General features: G+C 41.0%; 1 protein-coding gene and 1 pseudogene across 1 annotated transcript in view; both read right to left on the reverse strand.

The window, feature by feature from the left end:
• Positions 1-1,486, reverse strand: part of LOC111236252 — a 4,061-nt pseudogene extending 2,575 nt beyond the window's left edge.
• Positions 1-19,276, reverse strand: part of LOC111236262 (potassium voltage-gated channel subfamily C member 1-like) — a 90,079-nt gene that overhangs the window by 28,467 nt on the left and 42,336 nt on the right. Inside the window, exons 2-4 of the mRNA XM_022764932.1 lie at positions 6,519-6,650; positions 4,883-5,625; positions 4,776-4,837 (exon numbers count right to left, since the gene is read on the reverse strand). Coding sequence (XP_022620653.1) covers positions 4,776-4,837; positions 4,883-5,625; positions 6,519-6,650 — 937 coding nt within the window. The remainder of the gene's footprint in view (positions 1-4,775; positions 4,838-4,882; positions 5,626-6,518; positions 6,651-19,276) is intronic.

Genomic DNA, 19,276 nt, shown 5'->3' on the forward strand with positions numbered 1-19,276 from the left:
AGGAGGGGGCCCAAGCAGAAGATAACCTGGATGGGTCTTTCACAGGCTGGTTTGTACTGCTTCAATAAACATGAACAATAGTGAACAATTTGGGTTTAAAGTTTATAGCCTATAGTGATAGGCCTTAGTTTACATAACACTTATTTCTCAGGGGACCATAGTACCAGAAATCACGTTGAACCCTCATAGTTCATAAGAAGAGAAGATAATATACGTGGGATGGAGGGGTCCAAGGATCACCCTAAAACGAGTCATTATGTTAATTAGTTGTGGGTACCAGAGTTTTCCGTTATCTTTACACCCCAGTAGTGGGAGCTGTGCCCAGATTGCCAGTTATATGCAGTCTGGTCCGTGCCTGACGCATACTATCAGAAACAGACTTTGATGGAGGGGTGATAGTCTACTCTGCCAAGTGAGTTAACAGGTTAGTAATGTATAAAGATACTCACGACTGTGATATTGTTGGGATACAGATGACATCAGCAGCTGATCAGTGGCAACAACACTTACTCCAATCATACGAAAGAGGAATTTGGTAAAGAAAATGTCAAGAAGTACGAAGTTAAGTGAAAAACAGTGGGACTAGTGTATCAAGCATCCAACGCATTGAACCACCGTTAGACTCCACAGGATCGCCGCCCCCACTATTTCCAGGGGAACAATGGTTATTGTGCTCCTGGATACTTCACCCATCATGAACACTCGCCCATCCACATCGACGACACGAATCGGACTCACACACGCGCATCGACCAATATCAACCTTCAACTCTCGGATCTCTTTTTTCTTCACCCTGCAGATGTTGTATGAAGGTGGTCCCAGATGGGCTGGCTGACATATGTGGAGGGCGTCCTGGTGTCATCTGGTTTCCCATTGAGGTGACCGCGCATCCTCCTGCAGCGCGCGCATCTTCTGACCCGCCCTCGTAGGAATAAGGCCCACAGAAGTTCCCGCAGCCGCCCTTAACATAATAGACTTTGGTGGCCATTGCCACTCCACACTTTCACTACTTACATCCTCCACGCGCTACTAGCTGGCTGAGTGTGTCGCTAATTCTTCATCCCAAAACCAGCCAAAGATGTTGCTGCAACGTTTCCATAGCGTTGTTGGTTGCGTGACTGTCACATCGTCTTCCGATATCCTGCTGTAGTTGAACGCTACCCTACACGCACATCCACTAACGCCCCATACTCATCACCCGACACGACTCACTCTCTACTCGTCGCGCTATTTTACGGCCACCGGGTCCTTGAGGGCCCACTCTGTGCGGGCCAAGCCCACCGGTATTCATCCCATCCATGCCTCGACTCTCATCATTCTTCCTGGCACTGGGCGTCCTCAAATCTTCGCTACAAGATTTACTAACGCTTGAAGCATTGGTGCTGACACAAGATGGATCCAACGGCTTGCAAGCCCACACCAACTTCAAGAAACAATCCAATTTGGCTTCTGGTGGGCTGTAGTGACCATGACGGGGCACAGGCATTAGCCAATGTTCAGCACACCCAGCCAAAGGGCGCAGAGGGCACCCACCAGCATTCTGACAATGTCTCGGGATACATATCTCCGTGCCAAGGTGTTGCTTCCATGCGTCCCATACCACCAAAAGCAATTGGGAATGGTCTTGAAAGTTTGGTTGTGGGCTGCAGCCGTTGCGAATCATCTGGGTCCAGCACCAAATGCGTTCCAGCGTAGTAAATCATGGTAGGGTGACCAGATGAGGAACGCCCCAGTGCCAGGAAGATTGATGAGGCAGCAAGAAACTCGTTTGTGCTTGCTCCGCGGAGTGTGGCCCCAAGACCCGTAAACCGACAAAGTGGCGGGTGAGCCTTTGAATATACGCAGGATACGGACAAAAACGCACCACACGCAGGAAACTCAGCACATTTTCTGGCTTTTGTTTTGGAGGAGAGGCCACTCAGCGCTACCTCTAGGTAAAAGGGACAACTTTTGGAATGGCCACAAAGTCTATTATGTTAGGGCCGTTGCGGAAGAACTCTGCTCTTATCAGGGCAGAAGATGACGCGCAGCATCACCTTCAATGGTGAACCAGATGACACAGACCGCCCTCCACATATGTACCAGCCAATCTGTGACCACCTCATACACTATCTGCAGGTGTGGAAGAAAAAATCAAGGGTAAGTTAATTTGATCATGCTCTAACTCATTCATTTATTCATTCATGAGGTATATTATCCAGAGGCACAATACCATGTTCCCCCTGGACATATGGTTCCACCATCTAACTGTTATATGCGTTTATGCTTTATAGTCCCACTGTTTTTTCACTTACTGTACTTCTTGTACATTTTCTTTAGCATTCCTCTCTTGTATGGAGATAAGTGATGCACTGATCACTCTCTGATTGCATCTGTATCCACAATAATTTTCATCAATATTTTAATACATTATTTAACTCCACTTGCAACCCATCAGCTGTTATAGTGGCACGCAGATATAACTGCATCTGCCAACCAATAACTAATTTGGTGTAAGATTAACCTCTGTCCACTAAAAAGTATTCGAAGATAACTCGTCGTATTAGAGGGTGATGTCCTGATACCACATCCTCCAGTCCACGTAGTTTACTCTAATATCTTCTCGTCATTAACTTGAGGCTTTGTCCAGAACTCTTTCTGGTCATGGTCCCTGAGAAAAGATGAGCAGGCTCTGGTAGGCAAACTATAACTTATACTAAAATATAAGTTAAGATAAAAACTATATATTAAGTATTATTACCTGAAACATTGTTTCAAATGTGAGTGTATTATGGACATATAAATTAAGCTATGCTATAAACTAAACCAAATCCTTCATGTTAGAGAGACAACAGCCGTGACATCAGGGTTTTCTCTGCTTTGGGGCTTGGAGGAAGATAATTTAGGAGCTTGGTGCTTTTACCTTATCAAGATAGGGCCTTAAGAAAATATCGGATGCTTTGTCACTCACTTGCACTCATAGGATAAATTGGTCAACAAGTGATGCTAGGGACTAAAAATTAGGATATCTCAGCTCTCTGTATATCATTTTATTTTTTAATCTTTTCTCACATATCTTCACAACTTTATCTATAATGAAGGCAATACTGATATTGCTTAAGTACCTTCTTAATGTCAACCTTAATACAATATAATGGTAAGGTATCTAACAAATCCGAATCCACTAAAACTTCCCAACCTGTCCTCCTATCATTTGTGTCATGTTTGCCATTGGTTTACATTCTCCGTTTTTGTTTGTTACGATTGTGTTAAAGGCTTCATGGGTCTCATGCGGCATGTAAAGTGGCAGAATGGAGAGGAGGATGAAGAAGAGTGACCCAAACGCCACATACTGCAGAAGAGAGAAACAGAGGGTTAGGGAAATGTGACAGTTTGCATGCAAGCATCTAATCTCCTTTTACTCAAGTAAAACTATACAACCAACATCTTCTGCAAGTTTCAGCCTCTGTCATTAGTAGTTTGCTGTTTAATGTGATTGCTGGTGGAGAATGGGGGGGGTGGTGGTGGTGGTGGTGGTTGGGTTGGGTGGGTGGGGGGGTGGCGGCATTGCAGTATGTGGAATGTAGTGGTTATGCCAACAGGCTGCAGATAGAGGGTGCCAATAACACACTAAGGAGAGTGGAGGAATGCTGTTAATTCAGCGCAAATGTCTTGACTGCTGCAATCCCATTGATAACAGCAGAGTCAGAGAGACATAGGGAGGGAGGGGCGGATGACGGATGGAGAGTTTAAAAGAAATGAGGCACANAAGTACACTTTTTTGTGTCAAAAAGCAAGCATCCTATATGCAATCTAAACATATAATATCACAATCAGATTTTTGAATGGGTTAAAAACAGGTTTTAAAACTGAGAAAGTTATATCTATTTAGGCAGGACTGAAAAAAGTCAGGGGTAGGGCCGCATTGTGCTGGTATGGTTTGGGTTAACTCGTCCCCTAGAAGGGAAGGGTCACTGCAAATCAATACACAGTTGTTGTAAGTGATCCCCCTTATTTTAAAATGAAACATTTCTATCCTCATCAGAGTGGTCTCTTTCAGGATGACTATGTATTCACAGGCCACGAGGAGTCACTTAATGGTTTGTTGAGTATTAAAATGATGTGAGTCATATGCTGTGGCCTTCACGGTTGAAAGTTGAACACCTATGGGAGATTTTGGAGCAATGTGTTAGACAGAGCTCTCCACCACCATCATCAAAACACCACATGAGGGAACAGCTTTTTGGAAGAAGAGTGTTCCTCCTCCAGCAGAGTCCAGAGACTTGGATAATCAATGCCAAGGCACATTGAAACTGTGTTTGTGGCTTGTGGTGGAACAACAACTTACTACAACACTTGATGTTGGTTTTTATTTAATTGGTGACCCATCTGTACTTCTTAGTTGAATACCTATGGCATATTTGAAAATGTCAGTTCAGGCTCTGATGATGGGCATTTTTAACAATTTTTTGACAGTTGAGAGACAGATTATTATATTATAATAATCAGAAATTTCCATCAAGAGGTTTGATTCTCGGATTAAGAGAGAAATCTGAGGGTATACATTTAAACTAGAGACGAAAGATTTCTACAGATTTGCTTTGCTTCCCATTAGCACATCTGTTGTTCTCAGCAATTCAGCCGATTCAGTCTGACATGCTGGGACATTTTAATAAAAATATGGTACTTTCTGCTGTTTTTCATTTTCCTCATCATATCAACACACTTTCAAGGCCCACTGGAACTTCAACATACTACATACTTTTACATGATCTTAATTCTGTTCAATCACTCACCTGCCCTGTTGATCTCGATGATCTCCTCCTGTGCCAGTGGGCAGTCTCCAGTACCCATCATGCTGCCAGATCCTACCATGCCCGGCCCTAGCACATTGCCCATCAGCCTGTGCGGTGAGGCAGTTGCCATGGCCAGGGCATCCGGCTTGCAGTAGTTGGGGCTGCCTGGCTGTGGCGCTCGGGGGATGTGCTTGTTCCTCTTCTTGGGGAGCTTCTGCTTGGCCATGGCCAGGGAGTAATACATGCCAAAGTTGTTGACAATGACGGGCACAGGCATAGCAATGGTCAGCACACCAGCCAAGGCGCAGAGGGCACCCACCAGCATTCCTGACCATGTCTCGGGATACATATCTCCGTAGCCAAGTGTGGTCATGGTCACTACAGCCCACCAGAAGCCAATTGGGATGTTCTTGAAGTTGGTGTGGGCTGCAGCCGTTGGATCATCTGGGTCAGCACCAATGCGTTCAGCGTAGTAAATCATGGTAGCGAAGATGAGGACGCCCAGTGCCAGGAAGATGATGAGCAGCAAGAACTCGTTGGTGCTTGCCCGCAGAGTGTGGCCCAAGACCCGTAAACCGACAAAGTGGCGGGTGAGCTTGAATATACGCAGGATACGGACAAAACGCACCACACGCAGGAAACTCAGCACATCTTTGGCTGTTTTGGAGGAGAGGCCACTCAGCGCTACCTCTAGGTAAAAGGGCACAATGGCCACAAAGTCTATTATGTTAAGGGCGCTGCGGAAGAACTCTGCCTTATCAGGGCAGAAGATGACGCGCAGCATCACCTCAATGGTGAACCAGATGACACAGACGCCCTCCACATATGTCAGCCAGCCATCTGTGACCACCTCATACACTATCTGCAGGGTGGAAGAAAAAAAATCAAGGGTAAGTTAATTTGATCATGCCTTTACTCATTCATTTATTCATTCATGAGGTATATATCCAGAGGCACAATACCATGTTCCCCTGGACATATGGTTCCACCATCTAACTGTTATATGCGTTTATGCTTTATAGTCCCACTGTTTTTCACTTACTGTACTTCTTGTACATTTTCTTTAGCAATTCCTCTCTTGTATGGGAGTAAGTGATGCACTGATCAGCTCTGATGTCATCTGTATCCACAATAATTTCATCATATTTTATACATTATTTAACTCACTTGCAACCCATCAGCTGTTAATAGTGCACGCAGATATAACTGCAATCTGCACATCACTAATGGGTGTAAATAAACTCTGTCCAATAAAAATACATAACTCGTATTAGGGTGATCCTGACCCCCTCCATCACGTATACTTATCTTCTCTCTTAATATGAGGTTCATGTTTTCTGGTCATGGTCCCTGAGAAATAAGTGTAGTAAACTATATACTATAAGCTATAAACTATAAACCAAATGTCACTTTCATGTTTATGAGCAGTACAAACCAGCCTGTGAAAACCATCAGGGTTATCTCTGCTTGGGCTTGGAGGAGATACATTTAGGAGCTTGTGCTTTTACCTTACAAGGAGGGCCTAACAAAAGGATGCTTTTACTTGCATCATAGGAAATGTCAACTGATGCTAGGGACTAAAAATTAGGATATCTCAGCCTCTTCTGTTTCATTCATTTTTAATCTTTCTCACAAATCTCACAACTTTATCAAAGAGCAATACTGAATTGCTTGAGTGACCCTTGAACGGTCAACTTAACATATGTAAGTCTAACAAACCAATCCACTAAAACTTCACTGTACCTCCTCATGTGTCATGTTGCCATTGGTTACATTCTCCGTTTTGTTGTAGATTGTGTTAAAGGCTTCATGGGTCTCCAGGCAGAAAGTGGAGATGGAGAGGAGGATGAAGAAGAGTGACCCAAACGCCACATACTGCAGAGAGAGAAACAGAGGGTTAGGGAAATGTGACAGTTTGCATGCAAAGCATCTAATCTCCTTTTACTCAAGTAAAACTATACACACCAACATTCTTCTGGCAAGTTCAGCCTCTGTCATTAGTAGTTTGCTGTTAATGTGATTGCTGGTGGAGAATGGGGGGGTGGTGGTGGTGGTGGTGGTGGGTGGGGGTGGCGGCATTGCAAGTATGGTGGAATGTAGTGGTTATGCCAACAGGCTGCAGATAGAGGGTGCCAATAACACACTAAGGAGAGTGGAGGAATGCTGTTAATTCAGCGCAAATGTCTTGACTGCTGCAATCCCATTGATAACAGCAGAGTCAGAGAGACATAGGGAGGGAGGGGCGGATGACGGATGGAGAGTTTTAAAAGAAATGAGGCACACATGGTGTGTTGGTGTGTGTGTGTGTGTGTGTGTGTGTGTGTGTGTGTGTGTGTGTGTGTGTGTGTGTGTGTGTGTGTGTGTGTGCTTGTACACAGCATAAAGAGGAAAACAAGAGGGTACATAAACAGCAGAGGAATAAAGAGGTTTATGTGTTACTTGTGAGCACCATTATCAAAACACACATCATGTATCTTAGAACTAGATATATGTCAACTGATGTGTGTGTGTGTGTGTGTGTGTGTGTGTGTCTCTTTTCTGTATAAGAACAAAATCAATGATGATCTGTTTGCCTTAGAGCACAGACACACACATACAGACTCCATCTACCTTGCAACTGCAAAATCATTCATATATTTTGCAGTGTATTACCCGTAATTTTTTGTATAGTGCTCGTGTGTGTATAATGCGATTTCCTTTTCTCTGCAGCATCCCCCTACCAGCCTGCTGTTCCTTGCCCTCCCATCTCTGTCTATTCATTTTCTAAACCCTGTTCTCTCCCTTTTACCCTGATGTTTGTTTTCAGCAGTGTCCTGTCTCACAATAATGCCTATAGAGCTGTCTGTTCTGAGATGCGTCAAATTTTCACTGCCAGAACATTTGCATATTTGGCATGCTGTGCGTAAAAGCATGCTACTGGAACTTTGGAGCAAATGTTGATCAGATACAACAATAGGCAACTCATTGAAGAAAATGGCTAGGGAAAAGCATGGTTACATATTTGTAAAAAAAAACAGACACTTTAAAGACATGTTTTATTTTGGCCAACTGGAGGCAGCAGAATGAGCTGCAAGCCTAGGATTGTCATATTATGACTAAAGCTGATATTGTAAGCAAACAGTTGCCTATTTACCAGTGGCGTGCAGTGACTTTTACAGATAGGCAAGCAGGAACGAGCAGCCAACTATGCCAACAGCGCCTGCTATGCACACAAGCTATGTACAACCTGAGAGGAGCTGCTCTACTCCTCTAACAATATTCTATCTCAATCTTACTGCAGATGTAGTTTCTTGTTTACTTGCTACTGCTGCCTCTAAACGCTTAATGTGCAAGTTTAGTTTCCACACGTCTGTACATGTGTATAATACTGCAAAATCATAACTGATCTCAGAACAGTAGAAGCTGAGTCAATGACAGCTTGACAAGCACATTATAGATATAACTAGTCACCAGTCAAGGATCCAGGATTGTCTTCAATGCACAAACCTCTGAATTAAACTGCTGTCCTCTCTGCTTGACAAGGTCCAGCCTTTGTCAATGGGACACGGTCACACCCACAAAAATGACAGAAATGATAGATACGATAGCTGGAAGTCAAGCTAGCTACCAGAGAGAAAAATATTTGCTTCTGCTGTTAAATGTTCAGTCTAGCTGTTGAATATAGTGGAACATTTAGCAGCTAAAGAGACACTAGTTCGTAACTGTATGTCTCTAATGCTGGGCAGGGAGTGTGAAAATAGCTGTCTGCTGGTACTTGAAACCAGGTTGATAAAAACACTAAGACTTGACCAAAACTGTAAAGTTGCACTGGAAAACCAACAATGAGCTGAAGGACACAAAACAACGTAGTTAATTCTCTGTGAGTTTGCTACGATTGTGATTAAACATATTCATTTGATCCATTGTTAATATTAAATTATTGATAAATGCAGCTTTAAAAGTTAGATTAACACCAACACTGATGATAAACAAATGTTATTGCTACAAATTTATATCAAAATAAATTGATACATTTGGTTATGTTTTTGGGTTCACACACACACACACACACACACACACACACACACACACACACACACACACACACACACATACTGGGGAAATTAAGAAAATAAAATTCCTGTTTATTGTTTATAAAAGGATTTTCTTGTATGAACAGTGGAAGTAACAAAAATTAATTGATAAAAATGGAGGTGATGAAAATACATGTGAATTGAAAACAGATCAGTAAATCTGTGTGATTTGATTATTATTATTCAAAGCCATATTGATTAAAACAGTCATGATATGATTAAATATGAAGACATGTTTCATTTTTCAATTCATGCATTTTCATCACCTCCGTTTTTATTGAATTATTATTTGTAACATCTGCCCTTCATGAGCTCCGTTACCTCCACCCCTCCACTATGATCCACTCCACTATGCATTTTCACTATTCCCAGTCCAGAAGAAAGATCTCTCTCTGTCTCTTGGAGCCTGTGTGTGCAAAGTGTGCAAAGGGGCGGGACAACTCTCTTTCACATGCTGCAGCACACACACACACACACACACACACACACACACACACACACACACACACACACACACACACACACAAACACAATGAGCCTCCTCTTAGTGACAATGGTAGAGAGAACTAAATGTTCTTACAGCGGTTTCACTTGACTAGAGTTGATGCTGACAACGCTCATTGCCCTAAGTACAAGTCTTTTGCATATAAGCAAGACTAGGAGCAATGAACAACTAGGGATGTTACGATACCAGACATTTGGTTGTCGGTACCAATACCAACAAAATTTCTTGATTCTCTATGACAAATTCTTATCATAGGAAAAAAAAAGAAAACAGAAGATGCTCCACACAGTGTGTTAGCACATAAACGTTAGCAACACACATACACCTCCATATAGTCAGTGTGTAAGCAGCAGTTTAAATTGGCTAACAAAGTGACAGACCCGTGGTGTGAAGATATTCATTTAAAAATTCAATGTTATATTCATTCATTTGTAGTTCATCCTCTGTTGCCCCAGGTATGTTATGTATGCTACAGCCCACACATGGAGTTAAATAAATTATACGAACATAGGTAGTGGACAGAGTATCATCTGAACAATCATTCAGAAATTCACAGTTGCATTTTCAGATCAGGGGTAAATTTAGTCACTTGTGGGCTGCAGGCGACTAATGCTCAGGAAAGGAAAAATACTGCCAAAGACAAAGTATTAAATTTTTTAGTTAAAGGTACATTATGTATGTATGTAGGGTGATCTATTAACAGAGATATGATATTCGTAATTATGCTTTCCTTGTATAATCACCTTAAACTACGAATTGTTGTGATTTTGTTATCTTAATGAACCCTGCATTATCATACAGACCAGTTTGCAACTGAAGAATAAAGCAATGTTGATTCTGTTCTTAATTGGTTTCTTTTTCTCTTTCTTCTGGTGGCTCACCTCATAGAGCATATATCATTTAGGGGGTTGGAATCCAGCCTGGGTCCTTTGCTGCATGTCATCCTCTCTCTCTCCCACAACTTCCCTGTCTCTCTCCCACTGATCCCTTTGCATTAAAATAGTTATCTGCAAACCTGGACAGATAAAAGCAAAACTACCCGCATAGATAGATACAACTTGAGATGAGTGAGAAAAAATGTTTGTGGTAATATGTGTGAACTGAATTGCTACAGATAAATGCAACAGTGCGTCTGTCAAAGCATATTATTGTGGAAGCATGTGACAATACACCTGGTACATTAAAAAAAAATTAATGATTGAAGGTGGCTACTGAGTGTGTGTGTGTGTGTGTGTGTGTGTGTGTGTGTGTGTGTGTGTGTGTGTGTGTGTGTGTGTGTGTGTGTGTGTCTGTGTGTGTACACGTTGACGTATCACACAGCAGTTTTCTGTATGGTCATTGATGAAGGCTGACTTGTGTGTGCATGCACGTGTCTGCTAACATGCTCAAGTAATGTGCTAGTGTGTTCAAATGCATGTATGTATAAGTGTGTGAGTGTGAACCTTCGATGAACCACTGTATGTGTTTGCATAAATTATGTATGTGTCAGTATGCTCTCAAGTATGCAAGCGTGTGTATGTGTGTGTGTGCGTATGTGTGTGTGTCAGCTCAGTGATGAAGACAGACAAATGAGTCTTTGTCCAATCCTCAGGGAGCACATCAAGTCCCACAGCTTATTATCATGGTCTAATTTAACACTTCTATCTAGAGCTGCGCTGCAAACACACACACACACACACACACACACACACACACACACACACACACACACACACACACACACACACACACACACACACACATGCACACACTGCTATCTAGAGCTGTCCTGGATACACACACACACTTTTTAACACTTAGGGTTGTTGGAGAGTTATTAAAAGCAGGAACTGAAAGATTCACAGTAAAAACATCCTGTCATTTAACTTTACAAGGTGCCTTGGCAGTTAATTCTGTACCTGGATATCATCTCTTTTCAAAAAAATCTCAATCCATCTTTGGTCAGTATTAATTACTTACTATTACTATTACTATATATACATATACATGTAATTTTGCTGCAGTGTCACTCATCCTCAGAGTTATTTTACTTAGCTCTTTTTGCAGTTTCTTGATTCAAGGCAGTTTTTCTGTTCGCACTGTGAATAACACGTCTTTCATAGTTAAGAACACAAATTAGTTACCTACATATTGTCTAAAAGGTTGATATGGACAAATAATTACATTTACATGACATTTACATTTAAATCAAGGCACATCTTCACACTGATGCAAACATTATATAAAGATCTAATATTACTATAAGTCAATACACAAAATCCCTGACAGTCATTATCTATCTAATCATACGGACCAATCCTAGAGAACCGTGTAGAGCAGGGGCCTGCAAGTAACCTTTTTCTAATCCATTAGATATGGGGCCAGAAAATAATCAAAGGCTAGTTTAATGAACTGATTGATAAAAATGCAACTGGAATTTACTCTATTACTGTTCACATATGTGGCGTTGTATGGAGTATTCATTTGGACAGCCTAGCATTTGGTCAACCTAACTCCACCGTCTTGGCCTGCAGCTGGTGACAGTGGTTCTTGTTCTGCTCAGGTAGAGAACTGGCTCACGTGGTGCTACACCAAACTCACTGAGGCTGCAGAGCAGAATAAGGACTGCTGTCTCCAGCTGCAGTTAGCGGGCTAGCTGTTTAACAGTGAACATGGTCTGGTTAGCAGAGATTGAACATTTGAAATTAAATATCTGAATAAAGCAGCTTTTAGTGAGACGATCTGTACGATTCATCTGAAGAGCAGATCATATGCCAAAGTCACTCCTCCACACACAGTCACATATAATAAATTCATATCACACATTGTATGTCCGCTCTGTCAGAGGTTTGTCAAGCAAGTAACAGAACCTTTGGAACTTCCTTTCAGAATAAAAGCTGGCAATACCTGGAAATAAAGCATTGCTGCTGCTGTTGCTGTTGCTGCTGCTGCTGCAGAAAAAGAACTTCCTTTCGCTTTTATTTTCTATGTAAAATCGCTGAAGAGGAATTGATTTTTGTGGGTAACCGATGCTGGTCAGACGGAGATGTATTTGAGCAATGGTGATCAAATTTTTTTTTTTTTTTTTACATAAAAAAAAAAAAAAATCATATTATCAAATTAATCTGGCGGGCCAGATATTATTGCTTTTGGCCTGCCGGCCGCCAGCTGCCAACCACTGCTGTAGAGCACTGGTTTAAGGCAAAGCAGAAAGCCAAACAGTAAACAAGCCATACTCTGGCCTCTAAAGGTATACAGTATATAAGGTGTAAAGTGGTGAATGAAGAGCCATAGGAAATGTGTTTAGCAACTGCACTGCTCAGAGCAAAGGGGCAGGAGCATCTCAAACTAACTACTTTGAGTTAGCCACAATTTAAATAACAGCGAAAGAAAGTATATTTGTCATATGATAATGCTGTGACGTACATATTCAGTCACTAGTGCTTCAGCACCAACTGATTTTGCAGCTGTTGTTTTTCTCTGCGCTGGACTAGACATCATGTCAAGCTGCGGTGACATATTTCCTGAGATAAATGCTGTCCTACATGCCCTATGACAAACTTGACATCAGAGCATCAGTGTTGACACACACACTGAACTTTCTTTATGCTTTCCTTCAAACATAACAGACTGGACTTTTGGACAGTAATTAAATAATTTCTGTGCTATTGCAGTGTCACAAGCTATTTACATTCTCTGCCCCTACCGGATCGTCCCATACATGAAAATAAAATTTGTCCCGTATTTTTGTAGCTGTCATGTCCTCAAAGTGCTGTGAATAATGTAAATTCAAGTAATATCAAACCAGTTATAGATACAAGTTGATTGGACAAGTTTATCACTGTGTGTGCTGTGAATAAATGCAGCAGACAACAGTACAGCACTCTGGTGGCTCACCCAGTAGAGTGTACAGTATGTCATTAAGGCTCAATCTTGACCGCCCAGGTTCAAGTCTGATCTGTTGCCCTTTGCTGCAAGTCATCCTCTCCCTGACTTTCCTCTCTAATAAACCAGCATTGGGCTACATTTTTTGTTACCCTTGACATTTTTGTAATTTTGGGTTTTAGGCGAAAGCATAAAAGAGTGTGTATTGGCATTTTGAATTGTCAAAATCATCAATGAGGGGGGTGGGGGGGACTATGCACTATGCATATGGGTACAAATCTTATGTTGCTGTTCTGCAACCCTGTAGGATGTGGTGTTTCTGGTGTGTGTGTGTGTGTGTGTGTGTGTGTGGGTGTGTGTGTGTGTGTGTGTGTGTGTGGGTGTGTGTGTGTGTGTGTGTGTGTGTGGGTGTGTGTGTGTGTGTGTGTGTGTGTGGGTGTGTGTGTGTGTGTGTGTGTGTGTGTGGACTGTACCATGCAGGCTGTTATACTGTTGCATCGAGTGGGGTTGTTTTACTGCCTGCTTTGTTGCCTGTGTATCTGTGTATATTGTTTAACCTCAATGCTGCTACAGCTGTGTCTGCCAACTGCATGCGGTTATGCGTGTGCTCAGTTATCAGGGAGTTATCAAGACTGCTGCTATTCCCTCCATCAGGTATTATGACTCTGCCATAATCCCTGTAGGTACCCTAATCCTGTATTGGTGATTTAACAAGTAACATTGAGGAAATAGATGCCAATACTGGAGCTAAGGGTCTTGAAGGTAGATCTACTGTTTTACTCTGTGCCAACAACTTCATGGCACTGATTTCAGCCTTCGATAAGTGATTAAGATTAAAAGTCTCCATGAGGCTGAAGGTTCAGTTGTGCTTTGAGCTAAATCATCAGCATGCTAACATGCTAACGGCTATGGAGCAGTGTTTTATGAGTGGGCCCCAGTTTTGTGAAGTTAGTACACTGCACAGGATGCACAGAATGCACAGATACGTCCATGTGCATGCAGGTGACAAAAAAACTTTGACTTTCTGACTCTGTAATAACATCATCTTAATTTCTCTTTAGTTCCCACCTTGAGGACTTTGTCACTTGAACACAAACTCATTTGAAGAACAGTAACTCATTGATGCTGATTTTCCCCTTGAGAGGACAGTCTCTTCTTGCTGTTCATTTTCCCATCATCCTTAGTTGATGATATTAGCTAAGGTTGCTGGAAATATCCTTAGTTTTGCATATATGTACTGGGCTTTGTGACACCTGTCTTCTTCTGTACAATGCACCTGAGACTTAGTACATTTATATTCTGTTTGTCTGCACATAAGCTCCTCTACCAACCAAACGCTTCCAACATGTGTCTGGCTGGTGAGTCTGTCTGCTCTGCCTGACACTCTGGCAGATAATCAGCCATCATTTGGCATCATAGTTGCCAGGTAAAATAATGTGATTGTTTGACTGGTCGATTTTTGACTTTCATAAACCCCTCATAAAGCCTAACATACATGGATTTTCACAGTGAAGACAATGCACCAATAATACAAAACATTACATGTATCACTCTCAGGGATCTGTATCATGAAGTGAGATTAGTGGCCTTGCCTGCTATCTTTGGGATTGATTCAGATTTTCCAGTATCATGAAACTGGCTCATTTTAACCAGGGTAGATTACCATGGTAACTGATCCTGCTTCAGAGGATCCTGATTACTGACCAGTCAGCTAACTGGACTGGAAAATGTCAGTCATCATTCTTACAGGATAATGACTGGGGCGAAAATACTGTATAAGAAAGTGAAAAGAAGTTCAGGAGAAGATCAGGAGAGCCATTTTGCTTTGTATAATAATTATGCCAGAGACAGAAGAAATGTTTTTACACAAAGATTTGTAGTCCTTTTATAGTCCTTAACATTTTAAGGATTTGATACTATTCATGGTCAGTGTTTGTAAGTAAGTAATGTAAATGTATTTACTTTCAGTAATTAAACACTGTGTCCTGCTGTTGTGTGGAAAAGTACTTGCACTGTGTGTGGCAGAGTAAGTCAGATCACTATTGAAATGATTAATAAATTATCAGCACATTAGTAATAAAACCAAATGGGTTTGTCTGGCTACACTGTAAACTGATACACCACAACTCTGTTATATTTCCTACAAAGTAGCTGCTTAATGAGCATTTCATGTAGTGGTAAACCACATTTGTCACGGTAACCACAAATGTAGGAATTTTATAATTACAGTTTTACCCTTTTAGTATTAGTTATTATTATTTACAATGTTGATGATTAAGCTTGATTTTATACATTTTTTAAATTGTATATACATTTTGTATGTTACATATAAATGTTATATATTTGAATTATCGAATATATTTTCTCATATTTTATATAAATAATATTTAAGTGACATACTGAAAATACAATAATGGTCAAATGTTTTGGTACATCCCCATTTTTCCAGTTTTTATTCAAATTTAAGCAGTTGTTAAAGAAAAGAAAAAAGAAAAAAGGAACAAGTTAACTTATAGCTTTCCTGCAGAAATGGAAGTAAATTAAGCCTTGGAGGTTAATTTAAACAATTCCTACTGTTGCACAACATGAAGACTGAGTAGGAAGGGGCTCTTCTCTGGTATTTCTCTGGTAGAAGTCATTGTAGTGAGGGATTTGACAAAGAATTAATATGAATCTTTAGAGTCCCACTTGTTACTCTTTCTTTTTTTTTTACTTTTTTGCTTTTATTTTGTAATCTTAACAGTTACTTATTAAAAATAGATTGTACAGTCTTCAAATGAATTTTAGACTCCTTTAGGACAGGCTGAAATTTTAATGTGATTATTTGGCTTTAATTTGTTAAAATTGGGAGTCTTTCTGCTAAGGATTAAAACAAAAGATTCAAATTTCACAGTTTTTGTATTGATGTGGTATTTTTGATGCACCCTTTAATGTCTGACGATGCATTGTGGTTTATTTTACATTGAATACATACTGCTAAATACCATATTATGCATTGTTAATTGTTCATTGAGCTTTGCTGGCTGATGATGAAATTGAAGTGCATTTAATTGAATTGCTTTGGATTTGAATTGAGTTGTTCAAGATAATGACCCAAAACATTAGAAGAAAAGAACTAGAAGATAGACTCGACATGATGGAGTCCAGGACAGTGTCCAACTTAAACCCCATGGAGCTGTTTTGGGTGAACTGGACAGAAGGTGAAAGCAAAGCAGCCTACAAGTGCAACAGTGGCGGCTGCTGGTCTTATAAGGAGGGGAAGCTCATTTTCGGCCTACATCATAAAATGTGTCCGTTTATTTATATGTAAATTCGCAGAGTGACAGAAGAGAGTCGCCAAACACAACGCTAGTCGTTTTTAACAAAGACAAAGTCACTGAGGATCAGTAACGTCTCCAGATCAACTCCGAACAACGGAATGAAAAACTTGAAAAATGTCCGGTGGATGCTTATACTTCAAGATCGCTGATTTGCTCATTTCGCTGTCAATCAAAAAGGGACTCAGCCTCAGACAGATCATCCAATCATCATGCAGAAGCCGAGCGTCCGGGCCAGCCCACTGCCCCATAGACCCCCAGAGACGCTGAACGTCCGATGGGCGGGACAAAGCCCAGCATTTATCCAATGACCGTCTAGTTTCGCTGCAGTGGAACAACCCACTCCATGCTTCCCCATTAAAGTCAGTAGACGCTCGGCGTCTACACTGTGTAAAGCACTGTGGCGCTGCGGGGATGAATGAGAAGGAAGTCGTGTCGGTTACCTGTGATAAGTAGCTGATTCTGAACAAAAGATGAACGTGTTCTAGCACACATTTAGTCAATGAAATGTACACACAACAGTACATATTTGACCACTTATTTTGTTGACATTTTAGGGGAAGCTGAGCTTCCCTTGCAGTCTTAGAGCAATCGCCACTGAAGTGCAAGACATTTGTGAGAACTTCTGCAATCAGTGTTTCAAAAGATTCAAACCATAAGAATAAATTCTGTGTAACTCATCCTTCTGGCCACATATTTCAGTCTTCACACATCATGGCTTCCTCAGTAATAGACAAATTTGTGCTGTTTCATAGAAAGTGTCTACCTAAGGACAGAGACTTACAGAATTTGAACGGTGAAATTAAGCAGCTGATTTCCAGAGAAAGCCTTTTTTGTAACTTGCTCCTGTGTCCACATTTTTGGCTCTAGAAACACCAAAGCCAGATATTCAGTGCACGAAGGTCTTTTGCCACTCATGATCTGCTCATTGTTCTAAAAGGAGTTACCGTTTTTTCAGAAATAGCAGTTATTGGAGAGGCCAAATCTCACACAGCTCTGCATCAGCTCTGTCTTTGTCTAGACATTGGTGTTTGAAAAAAAGGTTGTTAAGAGACTCTTTGATCTCTGTGATGTTTACAAATACAGCCACTCACACACAAACACACAGCCAGACTCACCTGTTCACACACACACATACACACACACACACACACACACACCCACGCACACACACACACACGTACTACTAACGCAGTATCTGGGTAGAAATGGACAAAGCTGATTCTTATTGGCTACTAGACTTCTACTAGACCACCTTCAAGCTCAAACAAGACAAATACTTTATTTGAAAATAGTCTTACAACACACCACAGTATGATCTGGATGATTAAACCTGGTTAAACAATATTAAACCCGAGGGTTGCTATTGTCAACACTCATAGGGTTGTCTTCAAAGTCTAACAACTAATGCCACCTGTTTATTTTACTCACAGGTTCTATTAGCAGCTAAGCATCAATAACTGTTGTAATTGTAATGTTATACAGGAATCAATAATCATAACTTCAAAAGCAGATCATTTAACCTACATTACCTCAGATCAAGGACTATGGTAATGCAGACAAACTGTGCTCTGATGGTAAGACTTCATCCTGTGAGCACAGAAAGCCTTTTTAATGTATATAATATTTCTTCATGGAGGAGGCTCTGCTTCCTCTTTGTTTAATCATGTTCACCAAAAATGTAAAATTATATTACTATATAACAATATTTAGGCACAATTACATTCATGATTTTGTATAGGCATAATAACTTAAAAAGCTGTTATTGAATGGTGACAAACAGAGACACAGAGCGTCACCGTAACCATAGTAAGTCACTCACATGCCTGAGTGCGCATGGCGCTAGAGGAGCAGCAGCATGGGAATAAATTAGCCCATATAAAATAAATGACAATAAAAGATTTCTCACTTTTCCCGATGGTCTGAATAGGTCGCTGCTGCTCGGTCTTGTCTGTCAGTGTCTTGCAGTGTCTTGCAATGTCTATGCAATGTTATCAGTAATGAATTACTTTTTCACGCTGCGCTTTCGATCTGTATTTTTGTTTCTCTAATTGAAATTTCCAGATACCACAAGGGAAGAGGGAGAAAATGTCTAGGTCACCAAGGAAACAGACTTCAGTAAATGCTCACAAGATGTTAGCTAACTCAGAGATGAACTTTTGAAAACTTACCACAGAGCAAAACGATTTGACTGAATGTCAGATGGTGATATTGGCACTGTAAGAGACTACATGCCTGAAGCATCTGATGATGTGATAATTGATAGCAGTAACCTTTGTTAACATTTATTAGGTGTACAGATCACCTCAAACGTCTCTCTTGGTAGTCTGCAGAATTACTCATCACTGGAGGATATTAAAATACAAGTGTGATAGAATGAAATGATTTTGATGGAGATGGAACTCAACTCCAGCTGGGTCGGATTTGGGCATGAGGAGGCGGAGGGCTCTGGCCCAATTTTACCCCTGCAAACAAACACACAGCCAGACTGTGATTGGCCAATTAAACTGATTAACTCAGGGCATTTTTTAACTGTTGTCCATGTTATTCTGTTCTACTAGGCGAAATCACAGCAGCTTTATTGCAGATCAACTTCTGTTAGGGCATGTACATGTGTGTATACATGTCTTGCTATGGTTGTAGGGAGAAATTTAGGTTCGAAACCATCATTGTGAGGTCACTTTGGCCAGTCCTCACAGTTTCAAAGAGCTTTTTGAGGGACACCTGCAGTGACTGAGGTCT

Source organism: Seriola dumerili, unplaced genomic scaffold, assembly GCF_002260705.1.
Source record: "Seriola dumerili isolate Sdu_G_001 unplaced genomic scaffold, Sdu_1.0 BDQW01000609.1, whole genome shotgun sequence".
Taxonomy (NCBI): Eukaryota; Metazoa; Chordata; class Actinopteri; order Carangiformes; family Carangidae; genus Seriola; species Seriola dumerili.